Source organism: Vulpes lagopus, chromosome 7, assembly GCF_018345385.1.
Source record: "Vulpes lagopus strain Blue_001 chromosome 7, ASM1834538v1, whole genome shotgun sequence".
NCBI lineage: Eukaryota > Metazoa > Chordata > Mammalia > Carnivora > Canidae > Vulpes > Vulpes lagopus.
This window is the reverse complement of record NC_054830.1, coordinates 6,629,571-6,649,514: the sequence shown is the minus strand read 5'-3', so window position 1 is coordinate 6,649,514 and position 19,944 is coordinate 6,629,571. Positions and strand designations below refer to the sequence as shown.

General features: G+C 42.3%; 1 protein-coding gene across 1 annotated transcript; it reads right to left on the bottom strand.

The window, feature by feature from the left end:
• Window positions 1-294: 294 nt before the first annotated feature.
• LOC121495047 (olfactory receptor 7G3-like) lies at window positions 295-1,233 on the bottom strand. Its single transcript, XM_041762348.1, has one exon. The coding sequence runs from the start codon at window positions 1,231-1,233 to the stop codon at window positions 295-297; it is 939 nt and encodes a 312-aa protein (XP_041618282.1).
• Between the last annotated feature and the right edge of the window lie 18,711 nt (window positions 1,234-19,944).

Below are 19,944 nucleotides of genomic sequence, written 5' to 3'. Positions count from 1 at the left end.
ACTCCAGAGTGGCTCAGCGGTTTAGTGCCTGCCTTCCGCCCAGGGTGTGACCCCAGAGTCCCGGGATCGAGTCCCACATCAGGCTCCCTGCATGGAGCCTGCTTCTCCCTCTGCCTGTATCTCTGCCTCTCTCTCTCTCTGTCTCTCAGGAATAAATAAATAAATAAATAAATAAATAAATAAATAAATAAATAAATAAATAAAATCTAAAAAAAAAAAAAGAGGAGTCAGGATTTCTAACATACCCATAATTCCCTTTCAATCATTTGACATCACCCAAGGCAGATGATAGAATCATGAAAAGGAAGATGTTCCAGAGGTGAGTTTTCTCAAGGCTCCCTTCATGTCTCTATTCCTGAGGCTGTAGATGAAGGGGTTCATCATGGGAGTGACCACCGTGTACATCACTGAGGCCGCTGCTCTCCTTCTGGGGGAGAGGGAAGCTGCAGAACTAAGGTACACTCCAACACATGTCCCATAGAATAAGAAAACAACAGACAGGTGAGACCCACAGGTGGAAAAAGCTTTGACCTTTCCATTAGTTGATGGGACTCTCAGGATGGAGGAGACAATACGAGTGTAAGAGAAAATTATTCCTGAGAGAGGGCCAACACCCAACAAGCTGGTCATTAAATACACCAGGATGTTATTGATAAGAGTATCAGAACAGGCAAGTTTGAGGATCTGAGCAAGCTCACAGAAGAAGTGGGGGATTTTCAAGTCTGTGCAGAAGGACAGTTGCAACACCATCAGACTATGGAGCAGGGCGATCATAATGCTAATGAACAGAGAGACAAGAATCAGCAGGCCACAGAGGCGAGGGTTCATGATGACCACGTAATATAGAGGATGGCAGATGGCCACATAGCGGTCATAAGCCATCACAGTTAGCAGTAAATTGTCCATGCATATAAACACCATGAAAAAATATAGCTGAGTGAGGCAGCCGGCGTAGGTGATGGCTTTGTTCTGCGTTTGGATGTTCACCAGCATCTTTGGGACTATAGTGGAGGTGAAAGAGATGTCAACAAAAGACAGGTTGGCGAGGAAGAAGTACATGGGGGTGTGGAGGTGGGAGTCAGATCCAACCGCCAGGATGATGAGCAGGTTCCCCAGCATGGTGACCAGGTACATGGTCAGGAACAGCCCAAAGAGAAGGGGCTGCAGTTCTGGATCCTCTGAGAGTCCCAGGAGGATGAATTCTGATACTTCTGTTCTGTTTTCTGATTCCATGTTGTTGATGTGTCTGATGAATTAGGGACATAAGTTAGTTACAGTGAAACAGACACACAGATATCCCTTGTTGGAGAGAAGTCTTTTATCTATGCTTTAAAATCTAATAATATTTGGGGCACCCAAATGGCTTCTGTCGTAATCCTGGGGTCCTGGGATCGAATCCCCCATCAGGCTCCCCGCAGGGAGCCCACTTCTCCCTCTGCCTATGTCTCTGCCTCTCTCTGTGTGTCTCTCATGAATAAATAAAATCTTAAAAATAATAATAAAATAAAATCTAATAATATTTAAACAATTCTTCCCATCAGGTTCCTTTATTCCTTCTTTCCTCACCAGGTAAATTTTGAGTGACTTCTATGTATTACCTATTTTTCTAATGCTAAAACTAAGAATGAAAACAAGTGTTGTTTTACTTTTTTAGAAACTATCATGCCTGCATGCCATTTTAAAATCTAGGATTACATTCTAGTAGTTTCTTCAAACTATCAAATCTGGTTAGATGACTTTATTTTCTTAGAAAATCTTAACTGCATAGTTAATTCTGTACTATCCGAGTCTGCTCATAATTGCAAATCTCAGGTAATCCTGGAAATTATAATCTGACATTATCTACCGCCTCAGCGCGAGAAATAACACCATTAATCCATTCTTCTAAATATTCTATATTTTACAATTACATCAGGTCATTCTATTGGGACCTACCTATTTCAAAGGAATTGTTTTTGTTGGACTTTGTTGTGATTTGTCATTTGTCATCAGACTACAGTGAATGAGAGACATTCTAAGAAAAGGCTGAATGAGTCTCTTGTGTCTGTTGAAGAAATGTCATATCTGTAGGGGAAATTCTTGTCTGTTCCTTAAACAAGAATGGTTAATGCTTTTCAGGAACAATGCTATTTTCTCTAATAAACACATTTCTTTCTTTCTTTCTTTCTTTCTTTCTTTCTTTCTTTCTTTCTTTCTCTCTCTCTCTCTCTCTCTCTCTCTCCAAGAAACATGGACCATGTCTAGAAACTGAGAGTTATTTTATAGCATATTTCTTTTTTTCAAAAGATTTTATTTTTAAGTAATCTCTACTACCAACATGGGGCTCAAACCCATAATGATCCCATGCGATCAAGAGTTGCATGTTCCACCAGGCGTTCCTATAACATATATCTTTTGACTGACTTTTTTTTTCTTGGTAGCCACCCTCTAGGATATTTCCAAATAGCAATGGTTTTGTAGTATCTCCCATCTTCCAAGTAGTCTTAAGTGCATTTATTTTGTGTATCTTTACAGAGCAATCTTCCTATAGGTGCCAGTAAAGAAAGATCCATTGCATCCTTGTAGGATACCTCAATGGCATTCTACCCGTGAAACTCCCACGTCCTCTGTGGCATTGAAATTCCTCTATTATCTGGCTCCTGTAATAATTACATATGGGATTATGTACTCTCAGTAATTGCCACCTCATAAAACTGACCTCCACATCATCGTTGAGTCAAGATATCTTCAAGAGTGAATAATTCTAGGAGCTGGTGTGCAAATACATTATTGATATAAAAGTATCCTTTCTTGGTTTAATTGAAACTAAACTATCTTAGGATATGATCTTGGAAGGATTCATATGTCATGACAGAAGTGGACGGAGGTTAGAATGCATGGAGTCTTGAGAGAACAAGGGGGTAAGTGAGCATTTTTTCCTCTGCCCTCACATTGGCTTATGTGGAGGAGAGAACTTTTGAACCAGCCAATGCTAACATCCAGGCCACTTGACAGAATTGCAATCCACAGGATGGTTTATGAAGCAAGGGTGGGAGGACATTAATCTATTAATGAAAGAGAGAAACTGAGCAAAGTTCAACAAAGGACATTTATGTCCTTCAAATGAATAAGATGCTATATGCATTAAACAAGAAAAGATCTCAGTGTTAGGGTCATAGTGAATACTCTAGAAATATTGGCCATAATTATTGCTGTTGTTATATTTTTATTAATAACAGTATAGTGGTTATAGTAATCATTACACTGATATTAGCCAAAAGGCCAAGGAGCAAGGTCTTTATGGAAGGGAATATATTGAGCTTGTTTAGAATATTCCCTTTCTCCTCAATTTCTTGATACATGGACTGTTATTTTTTTCAATTGTCACTATTGTAGAAATATGAATGGAAATGATACATTTGGAAAAATTTTTTAAATGCCCAAAAAAGTCATAGTTCTTCTGTGTCAAAATTTTGAAACATTTCATAAAAAATATTAAAAATAGAATTGCCATATGATTCAGCAATTCCTCACCTGAGTATATACTCAAAAGAATTGAAATTAGGGTCTCTAGGAGATATTCGTTCACTCGTATTCGTAGGAGGATTATTCACAATAGCCAAAATGTGGGAGCAGCCTAAGTGTCCACTGACAAATGAATGGATAAACAAAATGTGGTATATCCATACAATGGAATATTAAATATTATTCAGGCTTGGAAAGGAACAACATTCAGACACCTGCTACAATGTGGATGAACCTTGAAGACATTATGTTAAGTGAAATAAGCCAGTCTCAAAAAGATACACATTTTACGCTTCCACTTCTCTGAGGTCCCCAGAGGAGTCACATTCATAGAGATAGAAAGTAGAATGACGGGTGATGAGCTGGGAGAGAGGGATGGAGAATTTCAGTTTTGCAAGTTAAAAGAATTCCTGGAAATGGATGGTGGGGATGGCTGCACAACCATGTGGATGTACTTAATACTACTGGACACTGAAAAAAAAGGTTAAAACGGTACATTTTATGTTATATATATTTTATTATGATTAAAAAATTAATTAATAAAAGTGTTGAAGAACGTTTTTCTGATTTGCTTATCATGCTCCTGTCCTTCATGGTGCTTGGAGAAATCAATCGCCCCTCATTTCTCATACTTCATGGATGTTCTTGGGGAATACAAACCCAAGGGCAGTGGGATGAAATAGACAAAGGGGAGGAGTGCCTAGGTGGTGCAGTCCGTTAAGCATCTGACTCTTTTTGGCCTTGGTTTTGGCTCAGGTTATGATCTCAGGATCATAAGAGGAAGCCCTAAGTCAGGCCCTGCACTCAGCAGGGAGTCTACTTGAGATTCTCTCTCTCTTCCTCTCCTTTTGCCCCTCCCCACACTCACATGTACTCTCTCTAAATACATATTTTTATTTATTTTTTAATTTTTTAAAATATTTTATTTATTTATTCATGAGAGACACACAGAGAAAGAGAGAGAGAGGCAGAGACACAGGCAGAGGGAGAAGCAGGCTCCACGCAGGGAGCCTGATGTGGGACTCAATCCCAGGTCTCCAGGATCAGGCCCTGGGCTGAAGGTGGCACTAAACCGCTGAGCCACCAGGGCTGCTCCAATATTTTTAAAAATAGGCAAAGGGGATTAGGAAGCACAAATTTCCACTTAGGAAAGAAATAAGTCATGAGGATGAGAAGTACAGCATAGGGAATATAGTCAATAAAACTGTAATAACTTTGCATGGTGAAAGATGGTGACTATACTTATCATGATTAGCATTTTTTTAAATGTATATAATTGTCAAATCGCTATGTCATACAACTGAAAACAATGTACTATTGTATGTTAACTATCCCTCAATAAAAAGAAAATCCACTGATCTGTGTGTCCTACCCAAGAATTTCCAGTTGACTAGGGCTGGGGTCCGATCCTAGTATTTGCATTTCTAACAAGTTCCCAGGTGATGGTGATAACACTTGGTTGAAGGGAGGTAGGACCACACTTTAAAAACCATTGCTGTAGAGGTGTCTAAAGCAGGGTGTGGAATGAGCCCATCTGGATTCAAATCCTGTACAAAGCCAGTGAAGGAAATCCATGAACACGCTTGATCTTTTGTTTCTTATCTGGGTAATGGAAATGAGGATATAGTATCTATAGTCTAGGAATGCACATGGGAAGGAAAAACAAAGGACACAGCAGAGTGTGTACTCATTTGCTCTTATTATTTATATTACTATCACTGGCACTTGAGAAGATCCTGAGTGGCATGTATTGGAAGGTGTAGGGAAAAAAAGACAGGGAGATAAAGGGGGAGAGAGAACAGCTATGAGGGCAACACTCATGAATTTTTTTTTTTTTAACACTCATGAATTGTGAAGGAAGAAGACTATTTTGAAAATTCTATTAGGACTCTTGATTACATTAAAGGGCAAGTCAACTGGGTAGACTGGTCTCCTTCCCTTGAATTTCAGTACCTCCCTCAAAGGATTGGATTTAAAACTAGCAATGTGGGATGCCTGGGTGGCTCAGGGCATGATCCCGGGGGCCCGAGATCTAGTCCCACATCGGGCTTCCTGCATAGAGCCTGCTTCTCTCTCTGCCTATGTCTCTGCCTCTGTGTCTCTCATGAATAAATAAAATCTTAAAAAAAAATAAATAAAACTAGCAACGTGAGAACAGAGCAGACAGGTCTCCTCCTGTTCTACCTGGGAAATAAAGTGGTGCATCAGAGAAGCCTGGAATCCTTAGAGAAGTTCAGAAAATATGGATTCTTTCAAGCAGGGAATAGGTCCTTGAAAACTTCAGGTGAGGAAAAGGCGTCAGCAAAGAGCAATTGTGAATCTAATGCCAGGGAACTTGGAAACATGCCAAAGTAGTTAATGAAAAATCGGGAGGGCCTTTAGACAGCTCTTCTCAATTTGGGCCATGCATCAGACTTACCTGAAGGGTTTCTTAAAAACCGATTGCTGGGTGCCACCCCAGAGTTTCAGCATGTCTGGGTGAGGACTGGGAGGGTGTATTCAAAGACTCCCCAGGTAATGATACTTCAGGCAATGCCGGCTGGATCATTTTCAGGTCCTGGGGCAAAATGAAAATGTGGAACCACTGGTTCAAAAATTTCAAGACAGTGACAGCAAAGCATTTAACCAAGAGTGGGGTTCTCTGCGACCGTCTGTGTTATGCACATATAAACCCAGCCCTAGCTGCTGGTCTGGGGACAACATTTTGAGAGTTGCTGCTTTAGACTTACTACTTTGACCTAGGGCTACCCCTACATGGGAATAACAATAATAATAGTAAATTGCTTACAAGGTATTTCTGTATATCCAGGATGGCCCCACAGAAGGCCACCGGTGTTGAGTTTCTCCCCAGGACGTGGATGTTGAAGACAAATTGGCCTTTGAGAATTTCAAGGAGACAGTCATGTGTGGAGTTTCTGGACAAGATACATTCTGTAAGAAGTGACACAGTGTCTTCCTTCTTGGTCTGGTAAATATGAGATTGTGTTGATAAGAGACAGGCAGTCTATTTACATTTTTTTTTTCTGTCCATAGAGGCCTCATTTCTAAAGCTCCTCATTAGGGGCACCTGGGTGGCTCAGTGGTTGAGTGTCTGCCTTCGGCTCAGGTCGTGATCCCGGGGTCCTGGGATTGAGTCCCACATCAGGCTCCCCGCAGGGACTCTGCTTCTCCCTCTGCCTGTGTCTCTGCCTCTCTTTCTGTGTCTCTCATGAATAAAAAAATAAAATCTTAAAAAAAAAATAAAGCTCCTTATTAGCCAAATTGTTCTTTCTCTCTTTTTTAAAAGAGATTATTTGAGTGAGAGAGCATGCGCTCACACAATAAGGGGGGGCAGTGGGAGCAGAGGGAGAGGGAGAAGCAGACTCCCTGATGAGCACTGAGTTCCATGCAATGCGATGTGGGACTCAATCCCAGGATCCTGAGATCGTGACAGGAACCAAGCCAAAGTCGGACACTTAACTGACTGAGCCACCCAGGTGCTCCCAACTTGTTCTCTCTTCATTCTAATCCTGCAGCAGGAGGCAGGAAATTGCTGGCTTGCTAATTGCCTGACAGGGCATAAGACATTTGCCATTTCCTTCTCCTGTCTCTGTTCTGTTCCAGAGCTAAAGCTTCCAGTCCAGGGCTGATGAAGATGCCCCAAAGCAGAGCCAGTTATCACTTGCCATGTACCACTCACTTTTTCAGGAGATGGTTTGCCAAACCCCAGTCATTCCTTTTTTTTCTTTTTTTTAAGATTTTATTTATTTATTCATGAGAGACACAGAAAGAGAGAGGCAGGCTCCATGCAGGGAGGCGAACGTGGGACTCCATCCTGGAACTCCAGGATCACTCCCTGAGCCAAAGACAGCCACTCAACTGCTGAGCTACCCAGACCTCCCAAACCCCAGTCATTCCTGATTGTTTTCATGCTTGTTGCCAATATTCTCATTGACTTAAAAGCAAGTCTTTTATTTTTTCTTTTTATGATAGTCACACAGAGAGAGAGAGAGAGAGAGAGAGAGAGAGAGAGAGAGGCAGAGACACAGGCAGAGGGAGAAGCAGGCTCCATGCACCGGGAGCCCGACGTGGGATTCGATCCCGGGTCTCCAGGACCGCGCCCTGGGCCAAAGGCAGGCGCTAAACCGCTGCGCCACCCAGGGATCCCTAAAAGCAACCCTTAATTGGCAAAGTTTAACTTGCCACAATCCTAAGCAAACTGTTTTTTTCCTAACCATATGTTTGTGTGTGTGTGTGTGTGTTGGCAATGTATTTTCTTACATGTACTAAACTATGTAGATTTAAAATGCTCTCTGCAGTGTTTTGGAAACACTAATGACTGCCATCTCTACAGCTTCCAGATTTTTGCCTTAGCAGCATCTGCTCAGGTAGATCTGCTCTGACTTTATCCTGGGCAAGGCCTCTTGATTTGCGGCTCTCCCGTATGGTGGCTTGTTACTGATGGCACTCATCTATGACTGTAGGGAGATGCAGGATTTTGGCAATTGTTCCAATAAAGCCCCTTTAATTTTTAAAGGGGTTTTATTTAAAAGGGGCTTTATTTAAAAGGGGGGACCCCTTTTAAAGATTTTATTATTTATGAGAGACACAGAGAGAGGGGTAGGGGCATAGGCAGCGGGAGAAGCAGGCTCCTGTGGGACTCAATCTCAGGACCCAGGATCACGATCTGAGTGGAAGGCAGATGCTCAACCACTGAGCCACCTAGGCGCCCTCAAATAAAGCCCTTTTTGTGCTGTAAGCTACAACTCTGAGAGAACAAGGACTTGTCAGTTTTTGCTCACCACGACCCAAATAAGAACTGATTAAATATTACTGGTATGAGCCAAGAGATTGTCTCAACCTATGAGGTAGGGGCCATTATTATACCCATAATAGAAATGAAGTGATGAGTGATTAGAGGCAATGGTTTGGTGGGAAGTTGGTAAAAGTTCTGATTTGTGGTGTTGGCAGGTGTCTATAGTGGAAATTCTCCTGCCATGATTTCACTCCACTAATGGGCAGTCATTGAAGGCAGAGGTGGAAGGAGGCTGAGTGATCAGTTATGCAGAGTGGACTTCAGCTCCCCCACTGACAGGAAGTCTCTCTTCTGCCAATTCTCAAAACTTGTTCATGCCTGAAGACCTTCGTACTGTTATTTCTCTTTGGAAATGTCTTCCCCTAGTAATCCAATAGTTGGCTCTTGTAAATTGGGTTGGTAAATTTCTTTTTAAAGGGCATTTCAAAATTACTAAGGAAAGTCTTTCTTAAAGGGGACTCTTGCAACAGGAAGATCTGCAAAGTGTATGCCAGAACAGAGGAGGTGTGGGCGAAAAAAGATTAAAAATGCAGAGGCTGGGGGGCACCTGGGTGGCTCAGTGGTTGAGCATCTGCCTTTGGCTCAGTTAGTGATCCCAGGGTCTTGGGATTGAATCCCGCATTGGGTTCCCCCTGGGGAGCCTGCTTCTCCCTCTGCCTATGTTTTTGCTTCTCTCTGTCTCTCATGAATTAAAAAAAAAAAAAAGATGCAGAGGCTGGTAGCTGGGGAGAGGGAAGGGGATGTGCCTTGAAATGCAACAGACTGCATTAAATATTGCACTAACAGGAAAGATGAGGCAGGAATGTTCATGTGTTGCAGGCATGTGGAGGCGGGGTGGGGATGGGAGCCTGATGTGGAGCAAATAATTTACAGCGGGGGAAGTTCACATAAAATTCAGAGCCCAATTGTTTCAGTCAATTTATTTATTTATTTTTATTTAAAAAAATATTTTATTTATTCATGAGAGACCTGCATACACACACAGGCAGAGACATAGGCAGAGGGAGAAGCAGGATCAATGCAGGGAACCTGATGTGGGACTCGATTCTGAGACTCCAGGATCACACCCTGGGCTGAAGGCAGACAGACGCTCAACGGCTGAGCCACCCAGGCATCCTTGTTCCAGTCAATTTAGCTTAAATGATGTCAAGCACAAAGTTTGATCAGTCTTGTTGTTAAGGTCTCAGCTGGAACAGTAGCTTCTCAAAGGGTGCCTGTGTTGTGTCAACTATACTTCATTAAAACAAAACAAAACAGAAAACCCACAATCACTAATTAGGAAGAGTTCCTGTCTTCACCTATACCAATCACTCACTTCTCTTTACCATTTACTTCTCTTCCAGCTTTTGTCATCTGTGCAGGCTTTCTTAGTTACTTAATTTTCCTATATAAATGTGTGTTGTTTCTTCTACTTCCCAATGTTTAGAATCGTGCTTGGTGGGACGCCTGGGTGGCTCAGTGGTTGGGCGTCTGCCTTCAGCTCAGGGCACGATCCCGGAGTGCTGGGATCGAGTCCCGCCTTGGGCTCCCTGCGAGGAACCTGCTTCTCCCTCTGCCAGTGTCTCTGACTCTGTGTCTCTCATGAATAAGTAAATAAAATCTTAAAAAAAAAAAAAGGATCGTGCATGGTGTACAGTAGGCACCCAATGAATTCCATGAATTAATGAATAACAAAATGCCCTGCAAAAAGATGCAACAATTTAGACTTTCCTAGGTAGATCACTCTCCTGAGGTTTCTGAGTCCCTCTCTGGATATTTAGGGAATACCAAGTAAGCAGAATTAGGGTAATCAGGGCATATTCTTTGGTTATCAATAATCCTATACAAAGCCACTATGTAAGTCTAATTGAGGAGAACAGGGTGTGTCTTTTAATCCTTTAGTCCTTTCAATCGAGTTGCTAGATAAAAGTCAGTGACCTTGTGTGTTTCCCCAGACCAAAAGCATGCTGTAGCTGAGGAGTATGTGAACCGCAGTCTGGCTCCAACCCTTACCTCTCACTGACCTACGGATTTCTGTGTGTCTTGGTGAGTAATCGTGGCATGGGTTCCCTGCTACCCTTCACCTTGTAAGAGAATTTTTAATTTACGGAACATTTGCTCTTGACTGTGGGCATCAGGGTGCACTTTGAGGTTGAGGTATCTTGTGAAATGTAATTTCTCAGTTATCTATGTTGGGTAGGTTTTTTTTCACAGGGTATCAGGATGGGCAATGTATTACCTTTTGATTGTGAGTTCTATTATCAGCTTTGTTCTTTTCAAGTGAGCTTAACTAAAATTACAACCCCCAATCCTTTAATATCAAGAGATTCTAAGAAAAAAAGTACTGTAACTTCATGAAGATGTTACCTGAAATTAGAGTTGACTACATGAGATGAGTTTTTCCTAGTGTTAGTGAGATATATGTTTATTTTCCCACAAATCAGATAAAACACAGCAGAGGTGAAATTAGGTATCAGCTTTGGTTTTAGATGCAAGGGATTTGGTTATAAAAATTATTCTTTTGTAGAATTTGAAGCCTTGTTTACCTGAATAGAATGAATCTTTTACAAACTTAATAAACTTCATTATTTTTATCATTTGTCATTACATCTATTTTAGTAATTCTTATCATTTAGTATGTTTACAGTGAAAGGTTATTGGGGTGAGTTCTGTTGCTTATTAGTGGTCCACAAGGAGTTATTACTTGCCTACATTGAGCTTACTACTGTTAGCTCAGCCTCACGGGTTTAATGGCAAACAAAATTAATAAAGCTCAGGTCCCTGGGTTTTACAGTCCAGCCACTAAGTGTGCTAAATTATAAATGATGGTGAGTTGTTGTAAATGAGAAGATGTCAGAGGAGGACTTGATCTAATCCTTCATGAAACTTCTTGGAAAGAAAAGACATGAAGCCACAATCTTAGAAATGACTTCTATAGATGCTTTTAGGCAAATAGCCTTGAGCAATGGTACACAGAAAGGGTCACTGTGACCACCTGGCTAAGACAGGCCCATTGGGTGACACACCTTAAAATATCCATAGACCCTGCGGGCACCTGGATGGCTCTGTTAAGCGTTGGTTAAATGTCTGCCTTTCACCCAGGTCATGATACTGGGATCCTGAGATCAAGTCCCACATTAGGCTCAGCAGGGAGTCTGCTTCTCCCTCTGCCCCTCCCTGGCTCATGCTTGTCTCTCTCTCTCAAGTAAAATCTTAAAAAAAAAAAATCCATAGATCCTAACTAACCAATAGGCTACTTGCAACCAGGCACAGTTCCCAAAAAAGGGAAGATTCCATAGTCACCATACCTCCTCATTCTCCCCCTTTAAAGATTTCTTCTAAGCAATGTCTTAGATACATTCCACAATATTTAATATGTTGGGTTTTCATTTTCATTCAATTAAAAATATTTTCTAGTTTTTCTTGAGGGCTTTTGTTGTTGGTTCATGGTAATTTTTTAAAAAAAGATTAAAAAATTATTTGACAGAGAAGGAGAGAAAGTGCACAAGTAGGTGGTAGGCAGAGGCAGAGGCAGAGGGAGAAGCAGACTCCCAGTCTGGGCCAGGGAGCTGGGAGCCCAATCCCTGGGATCATGACCTGAGCTGAAGGCAGGCACTGAACTAACTGAGCCACCCAGGTGCCTCAAAGATTTTTTAAAAATTTATTTTAGAGAGTGGGAGTGGCAGGGAGGGGCAAAGGGAGAGGGAGACAAGCTCAAGCGGACTCTGAACTGAGCGCAGAGCCCAATAGAGGGCTCTCTTTAAGGAGCCTAGGACCACGACGTGAGCTAAAATTAAGAGTTGGATGCCCAACGGACTGAGCTGCTCAAGCACCCCATCTCTGCACTTTAAAAACAGCCCCACCTACTGCCTCATTGCTGTCCTGCATGCTGCTCCCTTGCAATGCATTCAGTAAACATCTCCTTTGTTCTGTCTCTGGTAAATCCTTTTACCACCAAATTCACCAGCTTCCACCACATTTGAGGGAACCCCCATCCCATTGAGATGCCCCATTTAGGCAACCACAACCAAGGTGCAGCTATGCAACTAGCTGGGCTGTGGTGGGACGAGGAATGGAGAAAGCATTTTAGCAGGATTGGCTCTGCACGTGCAAAAGCCCTGGAGCAACTAAGAGCTCTAGAGTGTTCTGGAAAATGAGCAAGATAGGACAGGGCTGAAAACAAAGCAAGAGAAGGAAGGTGAGCTATTAGATTGTGTGATTTTTGAAACTTGAAAGCAAGATAACAATGTAATTCTAAGGCTGGTGGGAAGCCATTGTGAGTTGGGGTGGCCCACAGATTTGTTTAGCTTAGAAGAAAGCTAGTTGCATAGTGAGGATAGAGGGCAAACTTGAGGGAATGGAGATAAGATTAAGGATTAGTAGTAGGGTTTAGAAATGAATGATGGCAATCTAGACTCTTGGTTTCAAAGTGGAATGAGTGATGCTGTTGGGGATAGATAGAAGGTGGAATGGATTCTTTGGAGACTCATTTCTTTATCTGGAATTCTGGGCACTTGATGTGGCTAGTGATGTTCCAGTGACTGGGTATAATGTTTTAATAAGAAAAAGCCACTCTTGTGCTTTTGAACATTATCTTCTAGTGGAAGAAAAAGAAGGTAAGTAAGCAAAGAACTAAATACATAATTATAAATTTTGAAGAAGACTGCATAGGAGGAATAACAACTCTTAGACAATAAGAGGAGACCGACTAGCTTTATTGGATGTGGGGCTCACAGTAAAGGTGACTTGAGATTTAAAGAGACCAAAAATAACAGAATTATCCACATGAAGCAGGGGTTGGGATTGGGGGGCAGATTTCAGCAGCTGGGATATTTTCTCTGGAGAAAGGACTGAATGATTGATAGGATTCGGGTGTTGAGGGGTGGGGCGTGGTTTGGATTAGTATGAATTTCAACCCATTTCTGCTATATGGTAGGGTAGAGGATCCCATCAAGGAATAGTTATAGGTTGGTTTCTTTCTTTCTTTCTTTCTTTCTTTCTTTCTTTCTTTCTTTCTTTTCCTTCCTTCCTTCCTTCCTTCCTTCCTTCCTTCCTTCCTTCCTTCCTTTTTTTTTAGTTTTAGGTTTCTAGTGATTGTTGCTGTCTTTTGGGAATGGGGAGAGAGTGAGCCTATACTTTAAATTTTCAATTGCTGTTGTGAGCTGAGGGAAAGGAATCAAGGATTCTGTTAGGTTTTGATTCCAGCCCATAGGAGGCCAGAAGCCCTTGTCAAATGGTTAATCTTGTTTCAATTAATTGTACCTATGGGGTGGGGCAAAGGGTGGGATACCACTAATCCTTTCTGCCTGCTTTGAATAACCAGGGAACAGGTATTCCTTACTGAGGGTGTGAATGTTTGAAGTAAAACAGGTTTTTTGAGAAGAGATAAGTTCAGTTTTTAAGTTTCATCAGAGGAGTCTGAAGTTTTTAGAAAGATTTTATTTATTCATGAGAGACACAGAGACAGGGGCAGAGGGAGGAGCAGGCTCCATGCAGGGAGCCGGATGTGGGATTCGATCCTGGGGCTTGATTCTGGGGCTCCAGTATCACGATCTGGCCCGAAGGCGGGCACTCAACCGCTGAGCTACCCAGGCATCCTCATCTATGAACATTTTAGATGGCAGTAGTTGAAAAGCAGTAGGATATGCGTCTTAAGTGTTGTGTTAAGTTTGAGATCCCTAAATGAAGATTTGGGTGTTATCAGCATAGAGATGAAAATAAGGTCAAGAAGGGATGTGTAGATTACAGAAGGCACAGAGTAAGGCAAGAAATGGGCCAAGACTGATCCTGGAGGACGTTTAGCAGTGGAAGAGCCTGCCAAGATGAAAGAGAATAGCCAGAGCAGTAAGATGTGGTCACAAAAGCCCAGGGAAGAGAAAAGGGTAGTGAGAATTTTTCTGAGGGACCAACTTAATAAAAGAAGTGCATTTACTGATTAATTCTCATTAACTCTCAAATCCTTGGCCATCTTAGCACAGTAGTGAAGGGGTGGTGGGGTGAAAGCCAGTTTGGGATATATTAAGGGAGGTGAGGAAATGGGGACAATGTGAAGGTCGACTACTCTTTTGAGATGTTTGGTGGTAAGAGAGAGTTAGAATTAACCAGAGGGATAAGTGGGACGCAAGGCATAAATTTGTTTCAGGATGGGAGATACTATGTTTATGTTATGTTTAAATGTTAAAGATATGAGTACAGTGAAGTAGAAGTTGATGGTGTTCCCCCAAACTGGGTTCACCTTATGGTGGGTTTTCAGTCAAAAGACACAATTTAGCCAAAGAGGAGGAAAAGGAAGGGTTTTGTTTGCAACAGATAAAGAACTCTGGGGATATTTCTCAAAGCCATGTCTCCTCTAACAGCAAAACTGGGGAACTTTTAAGCCAAGGGTACATATAGTCATGAAGGGGCTTGTGCAATGGGGAATTCAGCATGGAATTGGGGCAAAAGTTATTTTAAGGTGACAGAGTCTAGATCTTAGTTGATGGGAAGTCACCAGGCCAGCAAGGGTCAACTTCTGTCAGTTCTCTGGCCCCAGTTTGGTGTTTGAGTGATCAGAAGGCTTTAAATTCTGCAAAGATAACTCAAGAATGTGCTTTGGGCAAGTAGTCCTGGTCAGGTATAGATCACAAGGTGGCCTGGGGCCTAAAATGACTTATTTTCTTTCTTTCTTTTTTTAAAAAAATATTTTATTTATTCATGAGAGACACACAGAGAGAGGCAGAGACATAGGCAGAGGGAGAAGTGGGCTCCTGACAGGGAGCCCAATGTGGGATTGATCCCCAGACCCAGGATCACACCCTGAGCCAAAGGCAGACACTCAACCAACTGCTGAGCTTCCCAGACGTCCCTCAAATGACTTTTTATGGCAAGAAAGCTATGTCTTCTTCTGGGGACCTCTAATTCTTTTTGCTTACAGTGGTATTGGGAAAGAAGAACCAAGGAATAACAATAGAGAATACCTTCTGAGAAAAGATATGAAGGGATTAGACCAGTGATTCTTAACGGGGGCAATATCTTGGCAACATCTGGAGACAGTTTTAACTTTGCAACTAGAGAGGATACTACTGACATCTACTGGGTAAAGTCCAAAGATGCTGCAAAGCATATGGGTGCCCTCGTAAGAAACAAGTATCTAATCCCAAATGTCAGTAGTGCCAAGGATGGGAAACCCTGGGACGGCAAAGTAAGAAGGGACACTAGCTTCAGAAGAGAAGGAAGAGGTACCTGGCTGGCTCAGTGGGAAAGGCATGTGACTCTTGATCTCAGGGTTGAGTTTGAGCTCCACATTGGTTATAGAGATTACTTAAAAATAATCTTTTTTTAATTTCGTTTTATTTTTTTAAAATTTATTTACTTATTCAGGAGACAGAAGGAGAGAGAGGCAGAGACACAGGCCAAGATGCAGGGACCCTGATGTGGGACTTGATCACAGGACTCCAGGATCACATCCTGAGCCAAAGGCAGACACTCAACCACTGAGCCACCGGCATCCCTTCCTTTCTTTTTAAAAAGATTTTATTTATTTGACAGCACAAGCAGGGAGAGAAGTAGGTAGAGGCAGAGGGAGAGGGAGAAGCAGCAGGTTTCCCACAGAGCAGCAAGCTTGATGTAGGGCTTGATCCCAGGACCCTGGGATCATGAGCTGAAGGCAGATGCTTAACTGACTGAGCCAGGTGCCCCCAAAAATTGTGAAAAAAAGGAGGCACTTCCTTGTTTACATAGAAAGAAGAAAGAAACCAGGACGGTATCTGATTACATTTGAACTAGTGGCAAATCCTTCTCATCATTGTTACTATTTCTTTGTGAAATAAGATATAAGACCATTTGTTGAAAAATGAAAGTTGAGATCAGAAGTCCTGGAGAAATTGTGAAAAGTTAGCTTTGGATAACTAAGGAGTTAAATTGCTTGTGGGGCTTTTTCTTTAGTGTCAAAGGTCTGTTGAGAGTAGATGGCCTCAAATTTTTTTAGTGCTTCCCATATAACTGGTTAGGTAAGAATCACCCAAGTGGGATAGACAGATGGCTGGAATTATCCAGGGCAGATGCTATAGTAGGACAGAGAAAGAGGAATTTGAGGTCTGGGAAAATATATTATTGAAATAATGGGCCATGACATTTTATATGTAGTGCCAAGGAAATGGGGAATATAAATAGCAAAATAATGGGAGGATGAACAGCTTGGATGATTCTTTGGGGGAAGAGAGCAGGTGCAGGACAGATTAAAAAGTGAACCAGGTAAAAGTATAGCTACTGTGCTCAGAGTGGGATGTCTGACTTTTTGCCCCTGAAGAGGGCAAGAGTCTCAGGTGATAAGTTCAAGGTATGTGAGATGTAAAAGCCATGGATGTTTGCTAGCTTATGCCCAAGAACACAGAATCATCTTGAATCAAGGCAGAGTCCGTAGGAGTCGGGTGCTAATGACATTAATGAGTTAGGTCTATATATTGGAGCCCTTGCAGATGAGAAACCAGGGCACTGCCTCAGTGGAGATGGGGTTTTTTTTAAAAAAAGACTTTAAAAGAATTATTTGACAGAGAGAGAGCACAAGCATTGGGAAGCAGCAGGCAGAGAGAGAGAGGGAGAAGCAGGCTCCCCACTGAGCATGGAGCCTGATGTGGGGCTTGATCCTAGGACCCTGGGATCATGACCTGAGGTGAAAGCAGATAGATACTTAACCAACTGAACCACCCAGGCACCCCTGGAGTTGGGACTTTTGATAAATGATGGGCAGTACAGCTTGATAATATGGTGGATTTACATTAGGGATGAGGAAGATCAAGAATACCTATCCGATTGCTTTGAGGTTGTTCATGGCAAGAAAAACAGACTCAGGATGGGCTATGGTGGAATTGTCCTCAGTGTGAAGGAGAAACAGAAAGCTTGAAAATTCTCCTGTTAATGTTCGTTTCAGAACCCTGCCTGTAGTGGACCATAGAAGCAAGAAGAGCATCCTGGGCTCATTACTCAGAGACTTGCAAAATGGCAGGCAAACATCCCTCTGCTATATTTGGTAAGTTCCAGGGATCCCTGGGTGGCTCAGCGGTTTAGCGCCTGCCTTTGGCCCAGGGTGTGATCCTGGAGACCCAGGATTGAGTCCCACATCAGGCTCCCTGCATGGAGCCTGCTTCTTCCTCTGCCTGTGTCTCTGCCCCCCACCCCCACCTCTGTGTCTCTCATGAATAAATAAATAAAATCTTTAAAAATATATATATTTGGTAAGTTCCTAGGGTAGATGCGCCTTACTAGAATTAAATGGCCTTTCCACCTTAGAGTGGGCACCAAAGAAGAGAGCCAAGTAACCACTGAGGAGGACTGGAAAGGAGGCCAAGATGAGGGGAGATGGTATGGACCTCTACAAACCCTTGGGAGCCCTAGAATCTGTTCACATATGATTCATTAACCTTTGGGGTTTTGGAGGAAAGGCATATATGCATGGTGGAGAAAGGAAAGAATATTTAGGGGTGGCATTTCATTATCCTATCCATTTGTTTTATAAAGTTGGAAAAGATAAAAAAAGAAAACCTTTCTGAGTTTTAATTTCCTTACCTAAGAAAATGGAGACTAAATCCATTCCTCATGGGTATTAAGGCACTGTATTTTCTGGCTCTGGGGAGGGAGGAGGGTAGGGCATGTTGATCTGGGTAATATGCTTTGTGCATGTATATATATGGCTGATTCAATTGTGGGGCAGTTTCTAGACTTGTGGCTGTTACAATATTGGATTTGCCTGGACTCTCAAGTCACCTTGTCTATCTCTGCCTATTCTAGACCCTGCTGGTGCCCATGAGAAGATCACAAAGGTGGAAAACATCCACTCTGCATTACAGGTGAATTGTCTCCTAAAATACATTTCTGTCCTGGAGTGAATGCGTTTCCTGCCAACACTCAGGAGCGTTAACCTTAAAAAATAAGACTTGTCAGTGTTGTTACTGGCAGAAATGGGTTTATTTGGCAATAGTAGAGAATTGCAATTTGGGACAAGCATGCTACAGTGAAACTATAGGCAAGTCTGGAGGATAAAGGAGAGGAACCTTTTTTTATAGAGGAAAGGAGGGAGTTGGAAGGTTGTTATAAACAAAACATCTTTTGAATAAATTGGGAGTTCAGTGTATAGTGGCTTTCCATTGGCTGGCTGACTTGTGGCAGTCTCCCATTCCCTGGGCTGTTGCCTAAGGAGGAGAAAACCCTTTGTAAAGTAGTAGCTAAAAGTAGGAAGGACTTGGAATCTGTCTCTTCCTTTTGGATCTGTAATGACCTCTGGTGGAAGTGGATGAGAGCTCCCCTTGCTAGCCTACTGGCTCCATTTCAGTAAGGTTTCCCTTCATTTAAATTTTCACAGGATCCTTCTCCAACTCCCTGAGAGCTGGAGGGTATTATGCTGAGTGAAATAAGTCAATCAGAGAAGGGCAAACATTATCTGGTCTCATTCATTTGGGGAATATAAAAAATAGTGAAAGGGAATAAAAGGGAAAGGAGAAAAAATGAGTGGGAAATATCAGAAAGAGAGACAGAACATGAGAGACTCCTAACTCTGGGAAACTATTTAGGGTGGTGGAAGGGGAGGTGGGCGGGGGGTGGGGGTGACTGGTGATGGGCACTGAGTGGGGCACTTGATGGTATGAGCACTGGGTGTTATGTTATATGTTGGCAAATTGAACTCCAATAAAAAAAAATAATTTTCACAGGAGCATTACAACCCATCCTTCATCTTGAGACCTGATGGTGGTTCAGGGACTTCCAACAAAATTACTCCACTATTCACAAATATTTTCAGGCATCTTTTCTACTTAATGATGTTAGGGAAAATACATGGTCATTCTGTGGAGAAAATGTATTTAGCAAGTACTTTCCTTGAAATGTGTTCAGATGTATGTTAGATCCTGGAGATAGGAAAAGTAAGACTGTAAAAACTAGCAGGCTGGAAATGGAGAGATACATCTCATTTGTTAAGAGATTCTTTTTTTTTTTTTTAAGATTATTTACTTATTTATTCATGAGAGACAGAGAGAGAGAGAGGCAGAGGGAAGCAGGCTCCATGCAGGGAGCCCAACGTGGGACTCGATCCTGGGTCTCCAGGATCACACCCTGGGGTTGAAGGCAGTGCTAAACCACTGAGCCACCAGGACTGCCCTAGAGATTCTTTAAATTCTTTTTTTTTTTTAATAATAAGTTTATTTTTTATTGGTGTTCAATTTGTCAACATACAGAATAACACCCAGTGCTCATCCCGTCAAGTGCCCCCGCTCAGTGCCCATCACCAGTCACCCCCACCCCCCGCCCTCCTCCCCTTCCACCACTCCTAGTACGTTTCCCAGAGTTAGGAGTCTTTATGTTCTGTCTCCCTTTCTGATATTTCCTACCCACTTCTCCCTTCCCTTCTATTCCCTTTCACTATTATTTATATTCCCCAAATGAATGAGAACATATCTTTAAATTCTTGACTGAGTGAGATCCTTAAGGAGTGAGAGGCAAGAGAACCGAGCCCTAGGGTCTTGGAAATACTAAGTCTTTCATCCCCAGTGAGGTCACCATGACTTTTCCCAAAAATGTTGGTGGTTGGTTGCTGGTTGAGACAGAATGTGTTGATATTTTAGAACTCAATGACCTTTGAGGACGTGGCCATAGACTTCACCCTGGAGGAATGGGCGTTGTTGAATTCACATCAGAGA

Excerpts from the sequence above, each read along its gene's own strand:
- LOC121495047 (XM_041762348.1), bottom strand. The coding sequence starts at position 1,233 with ATGGAATCAGAAAACAGAACAGAAGTATCAGAATTCATCCTCCTGGGA.